At 39.1% G+C, this 27,258-nt stretch overlaps 1 protein-coding gene across 3 annotated transcripts in view; it reads right to left on the bottom strand.

Moving 5' to 3' along the window:
* pard3bb (par-3 family cell polarity regulator beta b) overlaps nt 1-27,258 on the bottom strand; it is a 368,918-nt gene that overhangs the window by 125,505 nt on the left and 216,155 nt on the right. For all 3 annotated transcript variants that reach the window (XM_041806626.1, XM_041806625.1, XM_041806627.1), the window contains 2 exons: nt 25,763-25,873; nt 23,898-24,278 (listed from right to left, as the gene is read on the bottom strand). In XM_041806626.1, coding sequence (XP_041662560.1) covers nt 23,898-24,278; nt 25,763-25,873 — 492 coding nt within the window. The remainder of the gene's footprint in view (nt 1-23,897; nt 24,279-25,762; nt 25,874-27,258) is intronic.

The raw sequence follows: 27,258 nt of genomic DNA, 5'->3' as shown, positions 1-27,258 counted from the left end.
GCACACAGCAAAGTCATACGTTCTTGTCAGTAAAGCTTATAAATATTTAGCTCTCTGCGTCACCCTTACATTCTGTTTTCTAGCTTTTTCCCCCTGTCAAATATGAGATGTTTTTATTCCAAACATAATCTAAAAGGCAGAGTAAACAGCCAGGAACCCAAGATAAAGTAGGACATGTATCAAAGGTCATGTATATCTAGCATTAATTTTTAATGACTTAATGTGAGATGTCAAATACAACCCATTCAGAAACTAAATGTTGTGGCTAAGCTTCAATTCTACCAGAGATGCATTACTTATTTAAACTTTAATGCCTACATTAACTGTAAATACCTTGGAAAGGTATTACCCAGCCTGCTTCACTTTAAGCTAGACTTAATAACAACATCAATAATTAAAAGCAAACATGCTGGGGAAGGTGGCAAGATGTGTAATCAGCATCAGGGCTGATATGTCAAGGTTAACACTGATTTTTTACATCCACCTGATGACTTAATAGTTTTTTACACCTGGAAATAAAAAACAGCCAAAAGACTGAGAGGGAAAATGAGGACGTGTTCCAAAAATGGTACACAATGATTGGAGAAAAAACGATTCTCAAGCTCTGGAGTTTTCTCTAATGTGTGACTTTGAGCTGAAAAGGTTGTCAAAAATTTGACAAAAAAATTGCCAAAGAACTCGGTGTAATCTAAAACAGTGATTCCCAACCTCTTTTTCTTATAAGCCCCCCATACTAGCACCGAAGAGGAGCTGGGGACCCCCAGGACCCACGCAAACAAAAGCTGGAGCATGGTTGTCAGAAAGTAACATCAAATTTAAACATTTTCATTGTTGAAATTCATATAAAACAGCCCCACACAACAGTGTTCTTAACAAGAGACCTTGGCATGAACTATCATGAGTGTTTTATCATGATTTTAGTTAGTATGAATGAATCTAATTTTGGCAACCTAAAAGCAGACATAGCCTCACACCCCCCCTGAAATCTCTGGCGCCACCCCAGGGGGTCCCGGACCCCAGGTTGGGAACCAATGATCTAACACACTAGGAGGAACACACACACATGTAAGAACACACGCACACTGGTCTGCTCTTTGATGCAGTACATGTACAGTATGTCATCAAGACTCTTAAGTCCATTTTATTTTTCAAGTTTGAAATTTGACTAGCATCCTAAATGATAAAACAGAAATTTAAGTGGAGCTGAACCAACTCGTCTTCAGTAGTGTACATTTTACAGCTTTTTAAAGATTCAGTCTTAGCCTTTGGATAAAAATATATTAATTAGCTTTAGTTACATTTTTGACATTTTGAATCTAGTTTTATTCAAGGAAAACAAAACAAGTCTTCAGAGTTTAGTCATTACTTTCACTTAGAACGTTTTCCCTCTGGCCACAATTTAATACGAAGATACAACAGCCACCGATGCACAATCAGTGCTTGAGTTAATTTAAATTAAACTAATGAAAATACTGATATTATGAAAAAAAGAAAAAAAAAATATCTTTTGTGGGTCTTAATTGCTGTTTTTAATCACCTTTTACATGTCTCGTTTAAAATGTTTCCATTCTGTTTCTGTTTCCCTTTGTCATTGTAGTTTAATGTCCTGCGTGAAGAACTTTGAATTGCCTTGTTGCTGAAATGTGCTATACAAATAAACTTGCCTTGCCTTGCCTATACCTTGAACAAATTAGTTTTTGATATAAAATGGTTATTCCACGGGGGGGTCCATTGATACTCCCTGACAATCCAAGTCTTTATAGATAATATCCACATTTTCTATCATTTGGTGGAAAGATTAGAGTAAAATTTGTTTTAACAGAACCCTTTTAAATGTTTTATACCCAGGAACAAGCTAATGTCTCCTAAACACAACTGCATCAGCTCAAGTTTCTCACCACAAACCTAAAAATGTTATTTAAACTGACATTTGAACATCATGGTGAAATTTTATTTACAGTGTCCAACCAAAGTCAGCAACAGGCCTGGTTAACAGGTGGCAGGGGTGGAAAGTAACTAACTACATTTACTCAAATCACTGTTTTTTTGTGTATTTGTACTATTTAAAGTGCATTATGAAATCTGAACTTACTTTAACTTCAGTAAAACGAACTGAACTTTTACTTGAGTGCAAACAACAGCTATTGAACACAGCAAAAACTACCAAAGTTTACTTTTAAACTCCATTCTGAGTGAAATGTCTTAAGGGTACAGAATGTAATAATTTACTTTGTAGCAACAAACTTGAAAAAAAATGAAACATTATATTTGTATTTAGGCTCTTAATAATAAGTGTTTTACCACCTGAATGTATACAATTGTGTATTTTTCTTTTAATTTAGAATAAGGCTTTTATTCATGTAAAGGGAGGGTCCCCTCCATGGAGTCTGCCATCTTGGAAATTTCCATTTTGCATGTTTCTACAGAACCACAACAGACTAAATTACCACTGGAGAAGTGAGCACAACGATCAAGAATCTGACTGTTAGAAATTACTAAAGATCTGAGTTTCACATACTGCACCTATAGGTATCAGACTTATTTGAAAGTACTGAACCACCACCAGGCCAACTCTGTAAAGAATCAACTGATCTAAGCTCCGCCCATTATAATTTCAAAGCTAGGAGGATGCTTTGGCGTAATTTCCCATCATGCCCTGGGGCAGAGTGTTTACATGTGTTTAGTTGTTGCCTGTTAGTGATCCCTTTTGGAGTTCTTTTGCTCATGTTTCTGGTGAAATGTTGTTGTTGTTTTTTTTATTTCAGACACATCTGCACCATGAGTGAAGTTATCCAACAAGTTAGAGTCTAGACCTGTGTTTTTAGGTGCTCCTAATGGATGCATAGTGCATCAGTATGCAATGACTTGCTAAGAGGTTGACTTTGAGGTTGCTGTTGTCAGAGGAGAACCACCTTGCCACAGATTTCCACAGTTACTGCAGCTCTGTCATACTGTAAAATATTCAACACTTTCAAAAGTGTAGTTTAACCATATCTAGTGTGGACCTTTAAAGTGTTTAATTTAACTATAGTTGAGATAAGTTAACACTGTCAGTTTTGCTGTGTATTTTACTTTATTATAGAGGTTTGACTTTACCTGAACAACCTGGTTGGAGATCTATTCTCCTGTCATTCTTCCCAGTAAGACAAGATTAGATTTTACCGTACAACTCCTCAGAAGCTTCTCACTTTATCCTCACTTTTGTTTTGACGGATTAAACACACAGTGGAGAAATATGATGGATTATAAATGCCCAACAGTCCAGCACTGACATTTTTGTCCTGTTCAGTCTCTTTGATGAAAAACAAGCATACTTTCTGTCAGAGATTTTATCACCAAAGATCTATTTGTAGCTTGTTATTCAACTGTTCTCTAATGGAAAAAAAAAAAAAAATCAGTAAACTTTTTGGTATTTCAGTCAATGACATTAACACTGGTCCAAATGTTAAAAATAACAAAAGTAAGAAAACTGGGGATTGTGCAAGTATTATTTAAAGTTGTTTGCATGAAAACTATATATTTTTTTAACAAAGTGTGGCTGATATTGGTTGTGATAGCATCACCAGACTTTAGTTCTCCTCACAAGTTAACGACATATGCCTATCCTGACACTGCCTTCAGAAGTATTCTAATTTAAAGAAATGAGCTTGTTTACATTCAGGTAGTAGAGACAAGAGAATGGGCCTGTCTAACCAGGGCTTCAGCAAAATCATGGCTAAAGCCCTGTCTAGTGGTGGGCGCCTGTAGCAACATGAGCCTATTCTTTTTCTGGCACAACATGCCAACGTATGATAATATTAATCATTTGTCACACAGACAAGTAATTCTGCCTCTGACTAGCAAGGGTGAGGATGTTTAACAATTACCTTGGCTTAATACAGCCATCCCTTGCTAATAAATGACTGTAAGTCAGGAAGCTGTCAATAATAAAACAGCCTCTGCAAACACTTCAGTAAAAGTGTGATGCTATTATTTTAAAGAGAGGTATTTCATACTCTACTCATTAGTTCTTACAGTGCTGTCTGAGAGAAAAACAGAGGATCGGTCTGGCATTCTTGGAGGAAACAAAGACAAGAAAAGGATAAAAATGTTATCAAATGGCAGAGCTGTTGACCTTCACAAAAGAGTGAAAAAGTAAAGTAGGATTTCCTTTCATTAGCACAAACACAAAGTCATGATAGCTATTCGGGAAAAAAATCAATAAAGCTTGAAGATTTAAACTACAATTGATTTAAAGGCTTAAGAGATGGTCCACAGTGTGAATAAATGGCTTCTTCACCCCTTTCAGGGCAAGTAGGACATTTGTGTCTTTGAACCCTGCTGATGCTGATCAATGCAGCGAACAATAAGTGCCACAGAATAAATGTCACACCCAACTGTCTTACCCTTTTCAATGCAATATAAAAGGAACACGGCTTCCCTGTGTAAATCAGAGCTGAATTCTTTATAGATATAATAATAATGTTACGATTAAGAGAATTACTTAATAACACTGACACATAATTCAATTAATGAGAACTCAGAAAAAGTCTTTGTTCTGTTGCATAACAATATTAAACTAGAATCTTAGCTTCTCAACATCCAACATTACTACCTCTTTAAGGGAGGTTGTTATTCTTGACATCTGTTTGTCTGTTTGGTGACAGAATGACAGTAAATTGCCAGACTGGTTTAACAGAACTGTGGGAAGAAAGAACCCATTCTATCAGGGCAAGATCTAGCAAGTTTACCAACAACCAAGCGTGAATCCAATTAAAAAACAACATAAAATCAGACATGACATCCCAAATATCAGTGATCTTCGCTTTATCACAGGTGATTTCAAACTCACCACTGCTGCTCTGCAGGCTGGCATTCATTGAGTCAGCTGAGAGAGGAGTATGGTATTCTGTTTATCTACAAAGCACTCACTGCAAAACTCCATGCTTACTCAACTACCCTCCAGTCTTTCAAGATGTACAACCAGATCTCAGGGTAGGATTACTTTAAAAACAACCATGTGTAGCACTGGATGGGGAAAGACTGCTGTTAGTGCAGAGCCATTTTCAAATGACAGCAAAGCTTCCCTCTCTTCTACTGCGTGGTGTTTTAAAAGCGCTACAGTCTGAACTACTTAAGGAAGGGAATTACAACTGCTTGAACATGTGAAAAAACTTAAAGAGATCTGGGTTTGCAAGAAAGAATGTGTGACTCTGAATGTGCATGTAACTATTTTCACTGTGGTCTAGTTCTTACTTGTATTTCTGTAGGGTATCCCTGGAAAAAAGACCTTGGTCTCAGCAGGTCTTCCCTGCCAAAATAAACGATGAATTGTTGGGGAAAAAAAGAAGCCCGGGGTCCTTTTTCAGTTAAAATCAATTTTGCATCTCATTTGTAAATCAAGGTCCCAGAGTCTGGGGGGAGAGTCAAGAGAATCCAAGATGCCTGGAGTCCAGAGTGAGTTTGCATAGTTAGTGATGATTCTGGGGTGCCGTGCCATCTTCTGCCTTTCATGCACTGTATTTTATCAAGTTCAGAGTTGAGGCAGCCATTTAACCAGGAGCTTTAGAGCATGTCATGGTGCTTCATTTCAGTACCTCACAACCCCAACATGATCTCTGTCACTCCAAAGGAAAGGAAAGAACTTTCAGCTGTTTCACAAAATTTTCAATTAACATCTTATTTCCTTATTCCTGAACGAATGAAAATATCAACACAGCTTCAATTGAGCCACATTGCTGCCACATGGAGTTTGCAAAAAAACTCCACATTAAAGCCAAGTAGACTCTCATGTGCTCTGCACTGAGGAGAGGCTTCCATTTTGCCACTCTGCCATAAGACCAGATCAGTGAAGGGCTGCAGTGATGGTTGTCCTTCTAGTCCCATCTCCACAGGATCTCTGGAGCTCAGTCAGAGTGACCATCAGGTTCTTGGTCACCTCTCTTACTAAGACCCTTCTTCCCTAATTGCTCAGTTTGGCCAGACGGCCAGCTCTTGGATGGCTCCTGGTCATGCCAAACTTCCTCCAGTTTTCGAATTATGGAGGCCACTGTGCTCTTGGGAATTTTCAGTGCGACAGATATTTTTTGTAGCCTTCACAGATCTGTGCCTTGCAACAATCCTGTCTCTGCGCACAGTAGGCAGTTCCTTTGACCTCGGGGCTTGTTTGTTTCTCTGATATGCACTGTTAGCAGTAAGGCCTTCTATCGAGAGTTCTGTGCCATTATAAATAATGTGCAATCAATGTAGGGTGCTTTCACACTCTAAATTGAGGTTTAGTTATTAAAATGACGTCATACAGCTGGCACAACTCACTGTTCCATTCCAGGCATGACTGTATTCACATCTCAATCAAACCGTGCCAGAGATCACTTGAATTGTGACCGAGACCCCCTCCACAAATGGGCCTGGGGCCCAGGTGTGGCTTGTTTGCATTCACACTGACCAAAATGAATCAGACTTTGGGCTCAAATGTACTCGGTCTGGGACTGGGCCCCTAATGTGAATAGGTAGACTCCAATCAATGTGTAGAAACATCTCAGTAAAGACTGAGAGACATGGGAGGAACATAAGCTAAATTTCAAGTGTTTTTGCAAAGAGTCTGCATACTTATGTTAATGTGATATTTCCTTTTTTTAATAAATTTGCAAAAATTTCTACAATTCTGATTTCACTTGTAGTGACGGGGTACTGAGTGTAGATTCATGAGAATAAAAATGATTTTTTTAAGACTGTAGCATCAGGCTGCAACATAACAAAAATAAAAAGATTGACGGGGGTCTAAATACTTTATGAATGCACAGTACAGATATCAGTATTGACATCAGCATTGGCTAAAATGAATTTTCAAATACCCTCATGGTGCAGGGGTGTCAAACTCAAGGCCTGGGACCAAAATCTGGCCCATGGTACAGTTAAAACCAGCCCACAAGATCTTATCAAATTCTCATTTTAACTGGCCTACCAGTTTGAGGTCTGCAGATTTCCCCCAGTATAAAGATTTAAACCTAACCTTTATGATTTAAAATACTCTCGTTATGTCATAAGAAATAGACAAAGTAATGAGTAAACATTATTTGATAAAAAGTCAAGAATATGTGAAAAATTAATTTGTTTTCATTTCAGATTTTAAATTTTGTGTCTCACAATTACAGCTAAAACTCACAATTTTGAACGTTATCTCAAGTTTTGACCCTGCCACCTCCTAACTCTGAATTTTAATCTCATATTTTGAACTTTCAGACTCACAATTTAAAATTCAAACTCATACTTTGACCTCTAAAATTAATAATTTTAAATTTTATGTCATTTTAAACTTTTAAACTCATGATTTAAAATGTATCTAATATTTTGAATTTTAAAACTGATTATATCAAATTTCATATCATATTTTTTGACTCACAATTTACAATTCAAACTCATATTTTGACCTTTAAAAATGCATGATTTTAAATTTAATCTCATATTTTGACCTTTGAAACTAATGTTTCCAATTTTTATCTCGTATTTGACCTTTTGAATTAATGATTTCAACTTTCTCTCTCAAATTTTAACTTTTAATGTAGTGTTTTGACCTTTTGAACTAATAGTTTAACTTTTTACTGTCGAAAATGAGGTTTATGGTTAAATGTTGAACCTTATGGGCTCTCAGGTTAGACCTAAATTCAGAATCTGGACCCTGCTGTGATTGAGTCTGACACCACTGGCATAGTGAACATCAGCAAAAAGCCAGTCTCACATCCCTAATAGAGGCAGCTGAGACGAGCAGGTAAGAGTCTAATGCAGCACACCTCTGCTTGGGGGAGTTGTAATCTCCCTCCTCATGTCCACAGAAACTCTGTGGTTTGTGTTTTCTCAGGTGCCTGCTTGTAGACACTGAGGATCGTTATCAGCTGTGTCTTACAAGGATCAACTAGATCACAACAACAGACACAGGTCAATGCTTTATCTCTCCCTCTGCCTGTATCTTGTATCTCTGCTTCACTTGCCGCTTGCTCTCACTAATAGACACACATACGCGATTAGCTGCTAGGAACACAAACAACTTAATCAATGTTAGTGCTGTGCCTCCTGTGTGACACGGATATAAGCTTTCACTATTTCATATCTCCTGTCAGCTTGACATTTCTGTGATAAACTCAATTTTCTTTTTACATTTCCTTCACGGTGACTCAGTTAGGGCAGTAAATATTCACAAGTCTGTCACTCTTTCTCCACAATCTATCTCTATTCATCCTTTTCTTCCTCACTTCCCTCCTCTGTTTATGCAGGTAATCATCTCTGCTGTCACTACCATCCCTCCTTTCATACCATCCATCTCTCCTCTCCTCCTACTCCATCTTAATCTCTTCATCATCTGCTCATCTCCATCTCCTCTGCCCTGCCTCCCTCTTCTCCTCCCTCGTCACGCTCTTCATCATCTTCCTCCTCCTAATCTCCCAAGCTTGTGCTGGGCTCTAATTAGCTCACGTCTCCGCTAATGAAGTTTGACAACAAAAGATCACCGAAGCTGGCAGGTGGGTCAGAGGGGAAAAAACGGAAGGGGCAAGGAAAGAGAGAGAGAGAGAGAGTGGTTGAAGAGAGAGTGGGACAGATAAAAAGGAGGTTCCTGTGTGTGTGCTGTCAGGTTGCTCTGTTGCTTTCTTTTTCTCTACAGGCTAACAGGAAGTGACACGTTTTTAAAATGTAGCTGACAGGATATGACACTGCTCCTTATGCGGCGGCGTCTAAGCATGGGGAGTAATTAGCGGTCTATCGACTGCCATGACATCAATCAGACGAGCTGTCTGAATGCCTTGTGCAAGAGAGACACTCACAGTGGCATGGGAGGCTGGCATCCTATCATCATCACAATCAGTGTGTGTGTGTGTGTTAGTGTGTGTGTGTGTGTGTCGTCCAGGTTGAAAATTGTCTGGCATAACATTATCTAGACAAGGCCTGTGTGTGTGTGCGCGCGTGTGTATGTCAGACAGAGACAAAGGAAGCTCTACAGGTGGTAAACTAGCTGGCATAAAAATTATGTAGGCAGGCTGTCTGGCTCCAAACTCTCCTTTGACTTTGACAGCCATGTGTGTGTGGCAGGAGGCCGATTTGCCTGATGCCTCTGCCAAGCACCATAGCAGCAAATGACATCTCTCTGAAGCTGGATAAACAGTAGACGTAACGGTTTAACGGCTGTCCAGAGAGAGATACCTACAGCAAAGATCTTGATGAATAGCTCAGTTTATATTACACTGATACCACACACCACAACAGCACAGTAATGAATGCTAAACAGAATACTTCTGCCTTCAGCTCTGTTGAAGCTCTTCTGTCTACTCTGAAACAAAGCTTCAACTGCAGCAAAATCAGGGGTGTCAGCTGAGACGACTTTACTAGATATTTGTTATTTAACCCTCTGAGCCCTTAGTTATTTTTTAACCTTTGTGTAACACTTGGACTTTTTTCCCCTTAAAAGCTTAGAAAACATCAACCAAGTGGTGCAAAGTCAAGCTCTGAACATCATTTTTATAAGGACAACCTGCACAGCAAAAACTGGACAGTTAAATTCTCAGTGTTAAATATTTCAATGTTGATTTTAACACTCAAAGTGTAATTGTAGGTACAATTAGGTGCCTGATTGGTCCCTGATTATCAGCACCTGTGAGCATGGGCCCTGCTACAGTGGGCAGTAGGCGTCTGCTTTAAGAATCGGCATGCTATGCTTGACTATTCTGGATCGGGTTTGTGTGATAACTTCAAGCTGGTGTTCCTCTAAAACCAAGTTGCAGCATTATTTGGAGTGAGCCCTAGTACCATCTCCAAACTGAAGGCTAAACCCATATAACGGGGGATATCAGAGACAGACCACAAAGTGGGCTTGTGAAGACGATAGCGCCTCAAGACCATTTCCTCACCCTGTCAGCAGGATGTGTGGAAACTATTAAAGGGAGAGTTAGTTTATAGACCAATTATTTTGTTAAATCCTTGTTTTAAAGACAAGAAGAAGACTTGAACAGGTAAATTAAGAGTGCAACTAGATCAGATCAAGATCAACATTAATTCTTTCTCCATCTTTATATCACATCTATATATCTTCCCATGTTTAAAGAGGAATTAAAATGCTAATTTGAAACAGCCTTGCACTTGAACTGAACTTGATTAGATTCTCTCTTATAACTCTGGAGGATTAGAGAAGTTGCCCTCGCTGATCTTTACCTCAAATGAACTCATCCCTGATAAATTTTCTCTGCTTGTTATTTGTACAGTCATATTTGCCAGACGTGTGGACCCAGTCAGGGTACTTTTATTTGACCTAATGAATCATAGCCCTAACCTTGACCTGAATAATTTCATCCAGCTATATCAATCACTAAACCAAATCCTCTCCAAAAAATCTTTAGGATCTGAACTAAACATTTATACAGAAACCATAGTTGTGATAAACATTTATGAATGTTAGTGTTGTAAAGATAAACTGATCTGAAACTGATAAAGACCCGAGAACATCGGTCCGTGGAGCCTTGGACTGTAAAAACGTAATATGAACAGTCGATGTATGGCTCACTAGTGCTCTGCTGCTTGTTGTCTTAGCTTCTTCCACCATGCTATGGCTCGGCATCTTCAATCTCTTGTGAACCTTTTACCTTGACATGACAGTTATGTCAGTGGTCAGTAGCTGCTAGGTAGCTAGGCGTGTTACATGGAAGCATCGCTGAAGTGTCTTGCAGTTACATAAGTCATGTCAAGGGGACTTCATATTAAGGGAGGAAAAATTCCTAAATGTCTGCCCATATGTAAGCTTTGGAGAAAAGCAATGATAATCTCAAAACTAACATTAATCTGCTGAGAGATGGCAGGTCTGTTTATGGGAATGGAATATCAATTCAGAACAAAAACATGAACTGTCAGAGGCAGAGCAAGTGGGGATAACAATGTCTGACTAAAGAAAGTAGAACATATAATGTATACAAATCTGTTTTTGTTCAACTTTTACATTATTATTTTTAGCGAATATTATCCTGTACTAGCAGACACACAGAGCTCTTTATTAAAATGTCCTTCAATTGTTCTGTTGGCTTTAATTTGTGCTTCTCTGAAAATTGTATATGTTGTTATTACAGTAATAATAAGGCAAGTAAAGTTACAAGTAAAGAAGGGCAAAAGTTCATTCACCAGTAAAACTCATCAGTACCTCTCCCTCCCAAATAACTGCCAAAGGGATACACCTGGTCAGGTGTATGCTGAAGACTGCAGTCCATAAACATGTCACAGTGTTTGCACAGGAGGCTGGGATTTTGTCTTTCAGATAAACTTAAAGGCACATAGCCAATTTTAGAATTATCTTGTTTCCCTCCTTTTGGTACTTTTAAAAAACAAAAAGTGAATGAGATTATATAATCAATGCATTGGATCAAACTGGTTATAGAAGCCAAATAAATGTAAATGGTAATAAATCATCAAAAAATGGAATTGTAGCCTGTGAATCGAGATTCAAATCAAATCATTTTGAGAAGCAGAGAGTCGGAGCCCAAGCACATATCATTTATGATAACGATTTTGCAGTCATATTAATATCTGAACCTGTTCATTAGGGGTCAGTAAGCAAGGAAGCAAAGACTGGTTCACATACTTCTAAGACTGGGCATTGAATCAATGGCTTTAGTTTGGTGCTGTTGACATGTAGGGAAAAAACACAATAACGCTGTCATATACTGACTTACTGTAATTTACAAAAACAAAGGTCAGACACAGGCAATGTCAATTATCTTTGTAAGAAATTTGGTCTGGCAGGTATCTGATGTGTTTGTACCAGTACAGTGTTTGCACTGGATTTCAGTACTCATCCTTAGTGTTAACAGCAAATAACTTGCAGGGAAAAAAGTAACACCATGCTGTGCAATCTGCAACTGAACAGTATTACTCCAGGATTGTACTGTTTGATTCAATGATCCATTTCTGTTATCAGATTTAAAACCCTCTCCTTCTCATCAAACACTGGATCTAGAACCTTACACTCCAGGTGGAGCACGTTTTTGTAATTGAGTCAGGAACACTCTCATCATACATTTTACATTTTTAATAGAAAATGGCTATACAGTTTTTCTTGGCAGAGAGGGCTCTGCTCAAAAAATGCCCCCCTGGTTAGACAAGTAGGATGCTTTGAACTTCCAGGGAGCTCATGGCTAGAAACCCCCATATGGATGGATAAATTTATGACAATGCATATTGACTACTAAGCAATGAATCCATAGTAGCATGCATCTGAATATGAGGGTGCAACAAGCTTTATTCTATTGAGGAGGCTGGCGTAGAGGAGGTTAGCAGCAGCAGTGTGGTGCATCTGCATTAGTTTATTAGAGATTAGTGAGAAGTACGTCAATAGCTGGGTTTCCACTACAGTTTTTTGCAAAAGAAAAGCAATACGAATGTGTTTCCATTGAAGGGAGTCTTGTAACTCTCGTAAAATCTCATCTTGCGAGACTCTGCTGCAAGGAAGCAGCAAGCTCATAACTTATTCCTTGTTGGTACAGCTATGGTTACATCTACAGCGGTCGCCTTGATAACTGTGAACAAAAGACGTAGGCAACAGATGATAGTTCAGAGGCAAAGTCCACATGTATGGCAAAAGCCACGTATAAGGGTATAAGTATGATGTTAAGAAAAGCATCAGCAGTGTGGTGTGGTGCACTGTCTCCTCTCCTGCACACATACTGCGCCATGTTGTCTGAGTGAACTGGTCATGTGAAACCGTACGTCACATTTTGTGATGTGTAAATGGGGATGAAAGTGTTTCCATTGCACTTTTGTGACATAATTTATTTCTGCATCGAGATGTCTGAAAAATACTCCTCATGAGAGCTCAAAAACTTTTAAATGATATTTGAGAGGTTTTTGAAATTCAGGTGTTTCCGTTATCATTTTTTTTTATTGCGCTATTTAGATTTTGTGCATTTCTAAGGGTAACGGAAATGCAGCTATATTAAAATACACCGCTGTGTTGAGAGAAAGAGCTGTGATGGGCTGTGGGAACTGGGAGGTGATAATTGGGATCAGCTGGCCATCAGATGATCACAGCTGGGTGTTTGACTACTGAATCCTGCATGAACTAACGTAGAGCTTTATACACAGTAAATGAGTGACTTACAACTGTGTTCTTTACATGTCCTCAGACTAACAAGTCTGCACTTCATTAAGTGTACCGCACATGAAAAAGCTAAAAGTAAAAAATCAGCAGCTCATCCACATGGTGAACAGTTTTCATTCTGTGTTAAAAGCATGATAAGTGCAGGGACAAAGTAGGAGCACACTCGTGTCGAAATTGTGATTAAACATCTACCTTGGAAGTCACAGCAGCATCGCCTGTAGCCTGAATGTACATTTGGAGACTCTCCATGTGATCAGTTCTCTGAATACTAATGTTCATATCAGACATTTATGGTACATGAGTCATGGAAATAAGAGATGGGATGGTTTTGGTTTGCATCAGCTAATGTATGTTGGCTGCATGACATGCTCCAGATGACTGATATTATAATTCCTGCAATTGTGATGGAAAAATATTTTATTGTTTTGGTGTGCAAGATGAAGTCCCATTTTGACAGCATGGATGCAAAAGTGGACATAAAAATGCATTCTTCTTTTTATAGTAAGGCCAAACATGAAGAGAAAGAAAGACTTGCACTTAAATGTCTACGTTAGATATGATGTTAGACATACAATTCTGTTTTTATAATACAAGACTCAGAAATTGTGTGAAAAACATCTATACAAGTGAGATACAACAAAAAAAAGGCTATTTTACATCCAAACTTCTGTGTGCTACATCTGTCTGTGTGCTTCCCTTAAAAAGCCTGTGTCTATGTGCTCATGTGTCCTATTATTGTGTACGTGCTCCATCCCAGGCGGATGTCCTTTGCTTGGAATTTATTTTTCATTGAGGACTACTTGTGCAAATACAAGAGGCGGAAATCATAAATGAGAGGAAGAGAGTGCAACAGGGCGAATAGAGACCCAGAAAGGGTTTATTGTAGGAAAGAGAGCAAGGGGGAGGAAGAGATGGAACAGACGAGTGCCTCTTGAGAGCTTTTCCTTATTAGCCAGGCTGAATCCAGCGCTTTGAGTCCGGAAAACACACACTTTGGGCCCTCTCTCTTTGCTCTCCATCACTTGCCCCCCCAACCACTTCTCATTCCTTTCTTTTCATCCTCTTCACATTCTCTACTCCCAGCATCTCAGTTCAGTTTAGCGCTCTTTTTCTATTCCCTTTCTTAGTCTAATTTACCCCTTTAGCCCTGGATGTTCACTAACCCCCCTCCTAATTTTCACTGCGTCTCCTCATTCAGTCTAACTTGTTTCCCATCTCATTTGCTGAATTATTCCAAAACATCCACTTAGCCTCATCTTGCCCTCAAAGTCCAGCGCTACATCTTCTGTACCTTCTTCTTGAACTTTCCACATTCCTGCCTTGGTTTCGGTCCACTCATCTCTCCTTTCAGCCCTAAAAAAGCCAAACAATTCTCGCTCTTAAATCATCCTTTTCTTTCATTTTTTAACCTTACATGAGCACTGACCCTAAATTCTTTTATTCACATCTCTTAATTCTCTTTAATCATCTTATTCATAGGCCTGTTTCCTCCGCTATAACTAACCTCGATCCTTTACATTCTCCACCCATTGTCCCTCTCATTCCTCTATTCTTAACAATTACTCCTTCTAATTTGAGTTCTGCAGCCCCAAACACTCATCCTGGCTCTTTCTTCTGCATACCTCACTAAAGTTTCACCTCTTTCCGGTGCTCTTTCTTCAGCTTCCCTCCCTTTTTTATTCCTAATCCCACTTAACCTTCCATTTACCTCCCTTTACTTTCAAAACACTCCACCGTCCTTTCTCATATCTGCCATTATCCTTGAGTCTGCTTGCTTCATCCTGCTTTCAAATTAGCTGAAAACCCCACTTTTCTTCCCATAATTTCCATAATAAGGGACTTTTAGGGAAAAACTAAGAATACTGAAGCTGAGCTGGGTAATTTCAGTAGTGAAGATTATAAAAAAAAGATATCTTAAAAATCACTGGGAGCCATTGTTGGTTAAGGAAGAGGTAGGCTATTTTAAGCATCTCTAACAAACAATGAGAGATAACGAGAAGGTCAGGACACAAGTCAAAATAACAGAACATGACTCGTCTTAACATGCCAGAAGAGTACAAACGCACCTCATAAGATCTTTGATGTTTTACATGATGTAAAAAACTTACAGTATGAATTTATGACCATGAATCCATCTTTAAAAGAATAATGCCTCCCTTTCATTTCCAGTTATTTCCCCCCACAGATTTCACTATTCTATTCCCAAACTTTTCAGCCCGAAACCCCAAAAACAACGATGATGAAAACCGGGGACCCCGACTGTCCCCAAGATTGGTTGTGGCAAAGTCGAACGCAGCCATGCACATTTAAGAATCGTCATGTGCAGGACATATAAAACATTGCTTTGATTTCAGCATAAATCTCAACAAATGACCATGTTTTCATTTTTAATTGAACTGATCTTATGCTGTATTTCTACAGAAATGCACAAAATATACAATTTAAAACCATTTCCAAATACTCTCTGTTCCTTGGAAGGCATTTTGCGACCCCCACATTGTGAACCACTGCACTATTCTACACAGCACAGTGTAATGGGCATAGTTCCTGAATACTGCACTGTCTGGATGTGATAAATTCAGCTGGATCTTTTTATAATGAAAAGTATTTAGAATCCATTACTGAAACTAAAGACAGGTCATGAAATCAGCATGTTTGGTTAATATTCTGTATTCCTGCAATACATCCATTTTTTATTTAACTATTTCAGTATTTCTAACCAGTACATAGTTGTTAGAAATTCTGATTAGGTATTTCAGTTTCTGCAGTCTCATGCCCTTACATGAGCACGAAAGGAGCAGGAGGTTTTCCATGCTAATTAGAAACAACAGTCACAAGCTTATGAGGTGTTCACTGATTTTAAGAACACAGGTGCAAGAATGCACCATGTATTACAGATTCTTCTTTAAGAACAAATTGAAAGCAAATCTTAAGAAAATGTTGCTTAATGAGGTCCACCGTGTTGCCCTGTGCATGCCATGTGCCGTAGAAATAAAGTCAGACTTGACTTGTAAGTTGTTAGTCTGCTAAAGCTGTGCTTTTTAGTGCACTTGTTGTTTATAAAGGTAAAGCTTTTCATTTACTAATGTTCTTTTTCCACTATCTGCTTTAGCTCTATTAACTCCAAAACTATAAAACTGGTAATAACACATTCCTTAAGAAAATAAAGAGTTTTTATTGTGTTCCGCAAAGACCTCAACACTGATTTCAGTGCAGATGTGTAGCTCTTTCAGTACCACCTGCTTGCACTATTAGTGCTTTCAGACAGACATGGTTTTGGTTTTGGCTCTGGCGAATTTAACAAAAGTTAAAGCAGAACCAGTGTGAGGATGTCAGATCCAACTTTTCAGGTTCTGAACTAATTTTTTTTTCGGTTTTAATGCCGCCGGTTCAAAATTAGATCCGGGAACTGGAACCGGCACAGAGACCTGCCAGTCTGAAGGGCCTATCTGTGGAGTTTGTAATCTGAGGTACTGGGTATTGATCTGCAGGCGCCAGTTTGGCTTAGTGGGTAAAGCAGGTGCCCATATGTAGAGGCTATAGTCCTTGACACACTGGTACTGGTCTTAATGCTGTTTGGTGCTAGTTTTCCCCCACTCTCTCTTTCAGTGTTTCCTTTCTCTCTCTTTAGCAGTCCTATCTTAGTAAAGACAAAAAAAGTCCCAAAATATAATCTTGAAAAAATCTAATTAAATCATAATAAATGGATCGTTTCTGCAATTGTCTTTTGTTAAGAGCAAGTGTGCATGCCTATTTGGTTAACACTTATAAAAGTATGGTCATTTTTGACTGCACACTTTCCTCTTTTTTGAGGATCCTTGGGGGGCTCAGCTTTTCATGGATGCACATCAGAGGGGCTCCAAGGAAAAAGGTTGGGTACCACTGGTCTATACCACATAAAGAGGCTTATAAAGTAAAAACATTTCAAATAGCCTGACCACCTCTACACTGCATATATACTGTCTCACTAAACAAGCATCTCACAGGAAGTCTTGTTGGTAGCTTTGCAAAAGGAAAAAAGAAGGGGGAAAAACAGCATTATACAAAGCAGTAAAAGGACGGCAGCTGTTCCAGCACAAACATTGCTAAAGTTTTCAGAGTTTCTTGCGATGACAGATGGTGAGACAAGTGTGAGCTATCTGTAAAATCACTTCAAACATGTTTATCCTCTTTAGTCAAGCTAAGCCCAAAACAAACAAAAACGGAGCAATGTATAGAGAGGAGAAAGGCTGGAGAAGAACCTTTGACTAGAACCGCTGAATTATTTTAGTGTTGCCACTCAGGTAGATCAGGTTTCATAGTTTGGATATACCTCTGTTTGTGTGCACTTGTGTTTATCTCTCCAGAGGCAGACATGTAGTCTCCTTTCTTTTTAAAGTTAGCAGGTGCTATTTTCTTCAATCTGGACTTTCTTTTTCCTTTCTTTCCTTCTCGACGTTATTTGCTCTCTTCTTATCTCTCACTCAAGTGCAGCAGGACCTTTCCATCCCTCAAGCTCCCTCTCTGCTCGATCCAGCCTGATTGTTTGCTAATTGGTGGAGTGCCAGAGGTCGGGGTTGTTATGGTAACCCGTGAGGGGCACTTGGGAGGGTTAGGTGGTAGTGATGGTAGTGGTAGTGGGTGAGGATGGGAGGGGGCGCCCACTCAAGAAAACGGAGGACAGCACTCATTCAAGGCTTGGGTGGTCACTTCAGAAAATGGGCTGTGTGTGTTTGACTTTCTAACTACCTCAGCTATGTACGCCTGCTTTAAGTGTGTGAGTGCAAAAGAAAAACTAGCTCTAGTATGAGAAAAGAAGGAGTGAGAAGTAGGCTTACTAGTGTACTGTATGAGTGTGCATAGAGGGTCGATATAGAATCATGCAATCCACTTGAAAATCTTTAGATTCCGCTCCTTATGTGAGCTACTCAGGTTCTCTAATCATTCAATCCGGGAGAGGAAGCAGCAGCAGACACCAGAGGAAATATCAAAGCATTTAAGCTCACCTCTTTAATTTAGAATATTAGATTGAATTATTTTGCTCTTACTATAATGTAACATGTAGTAAAGATGATGAGAGGTGTGAAAATAATGAAGGAAAAGAAATAAGATGGCAAAGTAATGTTTACGCATACATTCTGTGGCATTATAGAAATTACAGCAGTAAACCAATGTAGTGGTGTAGGATTACAAAGAAAGGTTTTAAAATGAAACACAAAACTTTTCTACAGAGAGTAAAGAGACTCCAGAGGATTCAATAAACTTCACCGGCTGACCCGAGAGTTATACAGAGTCTCTCTTTCTCCATTTGGCGCACATGTCAGGTGATATGGTAAATTTATTTCAACATTTATGTAAAACTCAGCGCCCTCACCTCTTTGTTACAGCATGATTTTCAAAAGGATTCATCATGTTGTGATGCATTGAAAACAAAATTTGGTACTGACTGGGTCAGGTGTTTTTATATATGAGGAGATGTCACATCAGTACCAGCCAGGCTTGTAGTACTCGAGTCCAGGACTTGGACTCAAGTCCGACTCGAGTCGCGATTTGGAGGACTTGAGACTCGACTTGGACTCGAGCGCTGATGACTCGAACTTGGACTCGAGGATGAAGAGAATGAAGAGGAGGACTCGAACCTTTTGTTCAGAAGACTGTTTGTTTTGTATATTTATTGTTTTTGTGTGAGAAAACCCCGCATAACTGATCAGTGTTCATGCAGCGCCTGATGTGTGTGTGTGTGTGTGTTCACCTGCATGCGCGTTCACGTGTGTCTAACCTGCTGTCTGTGAAAACAACCAAAGAGAGAGGAGGAGGAGCGGGTGAGCCTGGGTGACAGAAAGAGGAGCTGATAGGTTGCTAGGTAGCTTAAACCTGTAGCTCTTCTCTGTATTCCCACGGTAATCTACAAGAAATTAAACTAAAATGCAGCCAGCCTACCTTTGAATTGCTGAAAATCTCCATCAGCTGCTCAGACTCTTCATATTAGCTGCTGTTGCTGCTGTACAGTAATCCTCCTCAGTCTTGGACAGAGTGATAAAAACTCTTAAACCTCGTAGTGAGTCTCGTTAGTTAAAAAAATCTATCCAACATTGAAATCCGTATTAATATTGGCAAGATAATGCTAATTAGTGAGCTAAACAAGGGGGGGTATGAGTTCAGTTAAAAACAGGTTGTCCTGTTTTTCAACTCTAAATGCAGTAATAAACCTGTTAATATAATAATATCAATATCAATACCATTATCCTGGACAGGAATGTTTTTCAGTTTCTATTGACTAAAAGTAGACGAAAACTAAAAAGGGTCATTGGGACAAAAATGTTATCAAAACTTAATGTATTTTTGTCTGAAGACTAAAAGGGCTCCTGTAGCCCTTTAGAATAAAAAGTTGAAGAAATTCATATATTAATAAAACACATCAATGTAGCCCACCTGGAAAGCTGGATTGGCTTAAAAATGTTCAATAATTTAATTTGGCTCTAGTTTTTAGGTACTGGGGACTTGTCTAGGACTCAAACATGGGTAATGGGGACTCGACTCGGACTCAGACTCAGGTAAAGGGGACTCCACTTGGACTCAAGGTTTGGTGACTCATTTACAACACTGGTACTACCAGCCAATCAACACTTAAGCCTGGGAGCCTCAAAACTTGCTCTATTCACACCACAGTCAGAGTGTTTATTTGACAGATCCAAGCCTCACTTTCATTAAGTCGACATATTAACAGCACATTTGTGTAATAATCTTCTCTTTTATGTATTGGGAAGAAACAGCAGTAATGCAAAATACTGTCTGCATTTAAGAGCTCTTTCCTTGTTCAAGGATCCAGAACAAAATCCTCATTAAAGCTTTTCAAATTAATGGAGATACAGCAGTAGTTACAGCACAGAGACCCTGCAAATATAGTGCCACAACAGCATACTGATGATGCAGGGAACTGCTGTGTGTTATTGAAACTGTACAACCTCTATTGAAGCAAACAGTAGACTTTCAAATCACTGATCAGGCAAAACTTGTTGCATTTTCAGTCATCTGGTTACAGCAGAGAAGTTTCAGATTTGAATCAGAATGTGCTGCAGGTGAGTTGCAGGATTGAAACAAGAGTGCAGTTGAAACTTTCATTTCAATTATACTTATCGAAGGAGGATAAGCACATGCATTACATTAAGGATGCTGCAGAGAAAGCCACACTGATGTTTCCCATGACCTGTTGCTGCTGGGATGAAAGCTGGGACTTGATAAAGCCTGGCTTGGTAACCTGGGTGAGGGGGCACCAGAAATCTCCCTTAGCCAAAGGGGCATCACAGAGCATCCAGGAGATGTATCTTGCAAATGATCTTGAATTGAATGCTTGGCTATTCCTATAAACTTCACACATATTCACATGCACACAAACAACTTTGTGTGTGCGTGCACACGCTCGTGTGTGTGTCTGTGAAAGAGAGAGAGAGAGAGAGAGAGAGAGAGAATCTGTGTGTGCTCACAGCTCTGCAGCGGTGCTGATGGAATGGACTCCTTAGCGATTTTGGTTATCTCTGTCTCCCACAGGCACATTGCCTACCTGGCCTCTCTTGACACACAGAGCCACGCACACCCAGACACCGCTGACACACAACCTTCTTTTTTTGGCACCATCGATTACTGTCAGCCAGAACCTGGACTTCCTTCAGTGTGCATCATCAGCTTTCAGGAAGTGATGATAAATGATTGGAACTATCTGCTGGGATTGCTGTGGTCATGAAAATAGCTTTCCAAAATCAAGACATTACTGCAGGAAACAGAAAACTAAAATAAATACTGGATGCACTGAAAAGCTGCATTTTAGCAGTGCCCAAGGCTAGGATTGAGTTGGCAAAGTTTACACTGGATTCATGGAACTTAGTTATCATATAAATTATGAGTTTGCACAGCTGCAAATGTATAATTAGCTTATATCTGTTATGCACACTAATTATCTTTTATATATTGAAATGCTATTACCTGTGTTATCTTAAAAAAAACTTCATGTTAGTATAATCAAAAGTTATGAAAGTCCATAGAAAAGACACACATCTATGACCACATAAACAATCTTAATAAACAAATTACAATGGATACAGTGGGGGGAGGTTTTATCATAGAAGATATATTTAATCAAAGTACACTTAAATTAGGATAGATTACTTAGACACTGTATTCTATAAATGTGGACACTGAAATGCTACCTAGTAAACGGGCTGCACTCATATAGAAATTGAACAGTCTTAAGACCACTCAGAGTTTCCAGTGCCACGTGTCGCAATCACTTCTCACACCCACTGATAGTTTAAATGGCAGGGAAATCTATCGAGGGCCAAATTTCCCACCAGTGCTGATCTAAAATGGTCCTGTCACTTCCTAACCAGACAGAAACGGTTCAGGGAGCTTTGCAAGATGGATTTGCCAGTGAGAAACACGGAAATGGGCGTATCCATCTGCTTTGCAAGGTTACGTGGACGCTTAAGGGTTAAAAAACACTGTTGTCAATTTTTTTTTTCCAAATCTTCATTTGTTGTTTTGTTTGTTTGTTTTTTTGTGTTGTTTGTTTTTTTTTGATACCACATTAAATACAGAACCACAGACTTGTAACCAAGGTGTTATAATACCTTGAGAGTTTATCATTGTTACACCCCTACAATTTAAGTTAACATGAACTGATGCATTTAAAGTTGCCTTACAAATCTAGGAAAACCTGACACTGCACATTAAAGATTCCCAGTCTTATTCTCACAATGAGGAAAATAGTTTAGTAATATATCACTGGTAATATGATCTGATAGCTGTTGGCATTTACACAAAGTCCAGGTATTACATCTACACAACAGCTTTAATCACTGGATCTGTGCTTCACTACTTTGAATAACTGTTAGTAGTTTGTTTCATCCTTGTGCTTTTTTGAACAGTCTATATCATGTTTTTATATTCCTATCTACAATGTCTGCCCTGGAAGTCAAGGTCAACTGGATCTTGACTCTTTATAATAAAGCACTATTCCTGCAGATAGGAAAGATTATGAGAAAAATGCAGTGTCAGGAAATATTGCTCTGAAGCCTCATGTAGACAGGTACAGGAGTGTGAGAATGTCTGTTCTGGTTGATATTTTCAGAGTTAAGTGAGCTGTGACTGAGCCCTATGGTGATTTCTTCTTCTCTTTTTGTCAGGTTACACGTAATATGAATGTCAGTAGGCATACAAGTTTTCAAGTGAGCTCTGAAGTTCAAAGCAAGCACAAATAATCCACTCTTTCTTTTTGTCTGTTTCACTTTCTGTCTGGTTAAAACACACACACACAGACTCATACACACACATCATCGTGTTTGGCATAAACACCTGATGTGGAGAGCTGAGTGGAGAAAGAGAGGAGGAAAATCAAGCATCAGCAAGATATGAGTGCTCTGTCAAACAGGGCAGAGACGAGAGAGGGATAGCCTGGGAGATTTGTGCTTAAGGCTCAGCTCAAGTTTTTATATGGACTTAAAACCTTTTTTTTATATGCTTTTAAGGTGCAGTGTGTAATATTTAGCCTAGTAGCATTTAGTAAAACAAACAAACTTGGTTAAATGAAACATGATGTCTATAGGCAGGTCTATCCTTGTGTTTATCCACCTGAAAAAAATGTGTTTTTTTTAATATTAACTCAGAATAAGCAGTCTATTCATACATGGAGAGGGTCCCCTCCATGGGCACCACCATCTTGAATTTTTTTGCATTTTGCATGTTTCTCTGGTGAAAACTGTGGCAACCAATGGAATTTTAAAAAAGTGTATCTGTTATTTGGTCACTTCTGTGGTGCCATAGAAACATGCAAAATGCAGAAATTCAAGATAGCGGCGTCCGTGGAGGGGACCCTCCCCATGTATGAATAGATTGCTTATTCTGAGTTAATATTAAAAAAAAACGCACACACATTTTTTCAGGTGGATAAACACTAATTAGGATAGACCTACCTATAGACATCATGTTTCATTTAACCAAGTTTGTTTGTTTTACTAAATGCTACTAGGCTAAATATTACACACTGCACCTTTAACATAAGAGCAGACAATAAAAATATACAAATTCTGGCACCACTGGTAAGCCCAGTTCAGTCCAAAAGTTTACATCACAATGAGACTGTTTTAGGATGTCACTGGTGATGGTCGCAGTTGTTTTAGTCAAGCTTTTGCAGCATGAACCGAGCCATCTGATGATGTTGCCTGCAATTCAGTTCATGGAGTCACAGGCAGCTGGTTGCAGGTTGTTGCAAGCAGATAAATGTGAAAAGGGGAAATATAAATCTCATTTTGATAAGCTATAAAGACCACCTTTGTTAAGTAAAATCCTACTGTGAATTCTGGAAATGATTACAAACTTTTTTTTTTTTTTTTTTTCTGTATTTCATGTGAAAATCAGCCTGATAATCCCTCCTGTTCCTTCTATCAACTGGGAAGGAAATTTATAAGAGTTAATACATGAGAAATTTAAGGCTGTAGGGGCTATATTGGTCATCCTCAGCATCCTCAATTTTACTGCTAGTTCCAACAGTGATGGCATACTGTCCCTGTTGCAGAGACAGATTTATTGCACTATAACTTCAGAAATAAATGTCTTTAAATTGAGTGACTGTAAGAGTTGCTGCTATGTAAACCATGCATCATCTCCCTCAGTTGCAGCGGTGTGAACTGGTGGCTCGTCACAAGCAAGAGATTTCACTTGTCTCATCAAGAATCTTTGGTCTGAACTGGACTTAAGACTACTAAACCAATCCAAGCTTTTAAAGACCTTTAAAGTGTGTACTAATGCCGTGGTGTGTTACCTGTCATTGGTAGTAGCAGAGACAGGAGGAGATGCCGTTCCAGTTCCTCCCCGTGGTTTATTGACCTTTGCATACAGCCTATCAATGTGGTCCTCATCAGGGATGGCTCCTGGACTGCTCTGATGATTTCCATGCCCTGGAAAGGCTAAAGGGCCTTGTGGAGAAGGAGTGCGAGCGTAAGTGTGCGGTATTGTACTGTAGGGGGGTGACTGAGACAGCGGCTGGGGTATGGAGCCAGGATCACGGTCTCTGAAGGTCTGTATTCTGGCATAGTTTGGATCTGCATCATCATCCTCAACATCAGGAAACACCGACCCTCCACCACCACCTTGCTGGTCTCTGGTTTGGTGTTGTCGAAGCTCAGGATGAGAGGCCTCGATTCTGTTGGACAAAAGGAGAGTGAGTTAAAATGTGGAAATGTTACAAATAACAGCTGAGTTACAAAACAGAAAATTCTTTTAAAATCCCACTGATTTTGCACTGCCAGCACTGATTTTCAACACAAAACCAATGTGGTCCAGTGTTTGTAGCACTCAGCATCCTGAAAACAAAAATGCCCTCAGCATCAGCAGTTTTGAGTCCCTGCACTCACTGTGCTCTCAGCTGAAAAAGTTCAATGGTGCTCTGCAAGTAAATGTCACTTTTTTCTCACTGATCAAATAAAATGAAAAAGGTGGGACCTCTGATAGTCACTGTCAACAGCAATAGCAGAGGAGAAACCAATACAACTCTTTTTTAGAGTACAATCTTCCAAGTCTAGAGCTGCAGCTCATGACAGGATTGCTTGGGGATGAGGCGTGAGCAGCCCTTTTCAAGTCCGGTCACAAATTCTCTGTTGGAATGAGGCCTTGGCTTTGACTCGGCCACTCCAGAACATTCACCTTCTCCTTAAACCATATCTGTGTAGCTTTGGGTGAATCTTTGGCTCATTGTCTTACTAAAAAAATTATCTTCTCCTAACTCGTAGTTCTCTTGCAAACTGTATAAGATTCTCCTCCTGGATCTTGTATATTTTGCTGCATTCATTTTACCCCTCACCTTTACTAGTCTTCCAGGGCCAGCTGTCCTCTAAACGTAGCATCTGGTCTGATGGCCAAAAAGCCCCAATATGGTCTCACTAGACCAAATAACTTTCTTCCACTTGACCATGGAGTCTCCCACATGACTTTTGGTGAAGTCAAGTCCAGATTTAATGAGTTCTTTTCAGCAGTGGCTTTCTCTTTGCCACTCTCCTAAAGCTTTTACTGGTGAACAACCTGGTTTTTGTATGCAGAGTCCCTCCCATCTCAGCTGCTAAAGCTTGAAACTCCTTCAGAGTAGTCATAGCATCTAGACCTGATCTTACACATACTAAACTCTGGAGCATGTCCGGCACCTTGGATATGTTTTGGTATCCATTCCCTGACTTATACTGTTTCCTAATCTTTTCTCTGAGTTGCTTGGAGTGTTCTTTTGTCTATATGGTGTCATGGTAGCCAGGAATACTGATTAACCGATGACTGGACTTTCCAGTCTTTATACTGCTATCATTTGAGACACATTCACTGCACTCAGGTGATCCCTTTTCACTCATTGTAAGACTACTAGCACCATTTAGCTGGACATCTGTTGAATTAGGTCAGTCACTTTAAAAGGCGGTGAATATTTATGTGATTCATTATTTTACTCTATGTATTTTTGTTTAACTGACATAACTTTGTAGAAATCAGTTTCACTCTGACATGGAAGAGTTTTTTTAATTTTCTATTTATAGAATCAACAAAATCATAAAAAAATCCGAAAGGAGGGGATTATTTTTAAAGGTACTGTACATCTGGATGTCAGCGAACTAAAAGAAAAAAATCATCATATTATAATCTCCTCACCTTTCTCTCTCCTCCTTCATCCTCTCAAACTCATGATCGCTCAGGACATCCGACTTCTGTCGCTGCAGAGCTGCTTTTGCCTCCTTCTTCTCGTCTTTTTTCTTCCCAAACCTGGATGAAGACAAGTATTTTTACAGTCAGGAAGACTGAAGAGTGTGCATGACAATAAAAATAAAAAAGACAGGGAAAATCATCTTTGTATAGTTACTAGATGGGAAATTCAACAGCCCTCAGCAGGATTTAGAACAGTGTAAACAAGGAACAAACACCACAGAAATACTCTTCTAACATCATTCAAAGAGGTGGTTAAAACCACAAACATGCTAACATTAACGCTGCAATGGCTGTGACTCACTTTTTGGTATTTATCTGATTATCTTTAACCAACCGCAGACATTCTGAGCTAGACAACAAGACACAAACACATCAAGATAAACCACACCGACTGTGATTTACATAGATGGTATCTCACTGCCATGTGAGTTTTTAAACTGGTTTTGGGAGCATCTATCCTTAGAATTACATCATGTAATATAGAAAGCTTCTATATATAGAGAGAGTATACAAGTTTGTTTGCACTGGTTAGAGGCTCTTAGCAATTTAGAAAGCCAAGTAAAAAACAAATACCAGCCTTAAACAAGAGCGAGAGAGGGGCTTAATGTTAAGCTGCAGCTTACCACTGTGAGTATGAAATCTATACAGCCTAATGTAAATTAAAAGATGACAAACACACAATAGACTCAGAGGCCCATTTAGAGTGGCTACATATCAACTGTCAAACCACAACAGTCAATACAGTTAGTGTGTGGTCAGCATCACTGGAACACTCAGCACCACTGCTCCATTTCCGGGCGATAACCATAAATCACACATACACTCATCAGGCCCAACCTCAAAACTAACAGTAGAAGAAGAATGAAGCTTCCCATTGGCTTTTGTTGAAGATGAAGAAAGTGACCACATGCAATGACAAACGCATACCACTCACTGACATATCAACCAGTATAGAAGTAGTGAAAGGAGAAACATGTTGCAATGGAAGAAAAGACATTTTTGGTTAATGGAATGTATTTTCTACAATCCAATAATCAATTTAGCAGAAACCTTCATCCAAAGCAAGAACAAGTGAAACAAAGATTATGTTCCTTTGTTTTCCAAATAAACATCCTCATTATCATTATCATTAACATGAACATCATCAGTAGCATCTCTATCATTAGGTGTATATGTGTATATGAAAGAGCTGGGTCTTTAGCTCAGGTGGAGAATCAGTAGTAGGGATGGGAATCACAGGGTACCTCACCATACGATACGATACAATACACAATACATGGTCCACAATATACTAACAACAAAATAGTTTTAAAATGGTCAAGTGCAGGATTTCTCAGTTTATTCACCACAATTTAGTGTCGCATTCTAACTATCTTTGTGCAATCTGAAGATGAGGATTTTCCCCATTTGCTGCACTGAATAAAAATGCTGTTGGGATTTTT

This window comes from Cheilinus undulatus, linkage group 15 (genome assembly GCF_018320785.1).
Source record: "Cheilinus undulatus linkage group 15, ASM1832078v1, whole genome shotgun sequence".
Lineage (NCBI taxonomy): Eukaryota > Metazoa > Chordata > Actinopteri > Labriformes > Labridae > Cheilinus > Cheilinus undulatus.
Note: the sequence above shows the minus strand (reverse complement) of the source record. Positions and strands in the feature narration are given on the sequence as shown.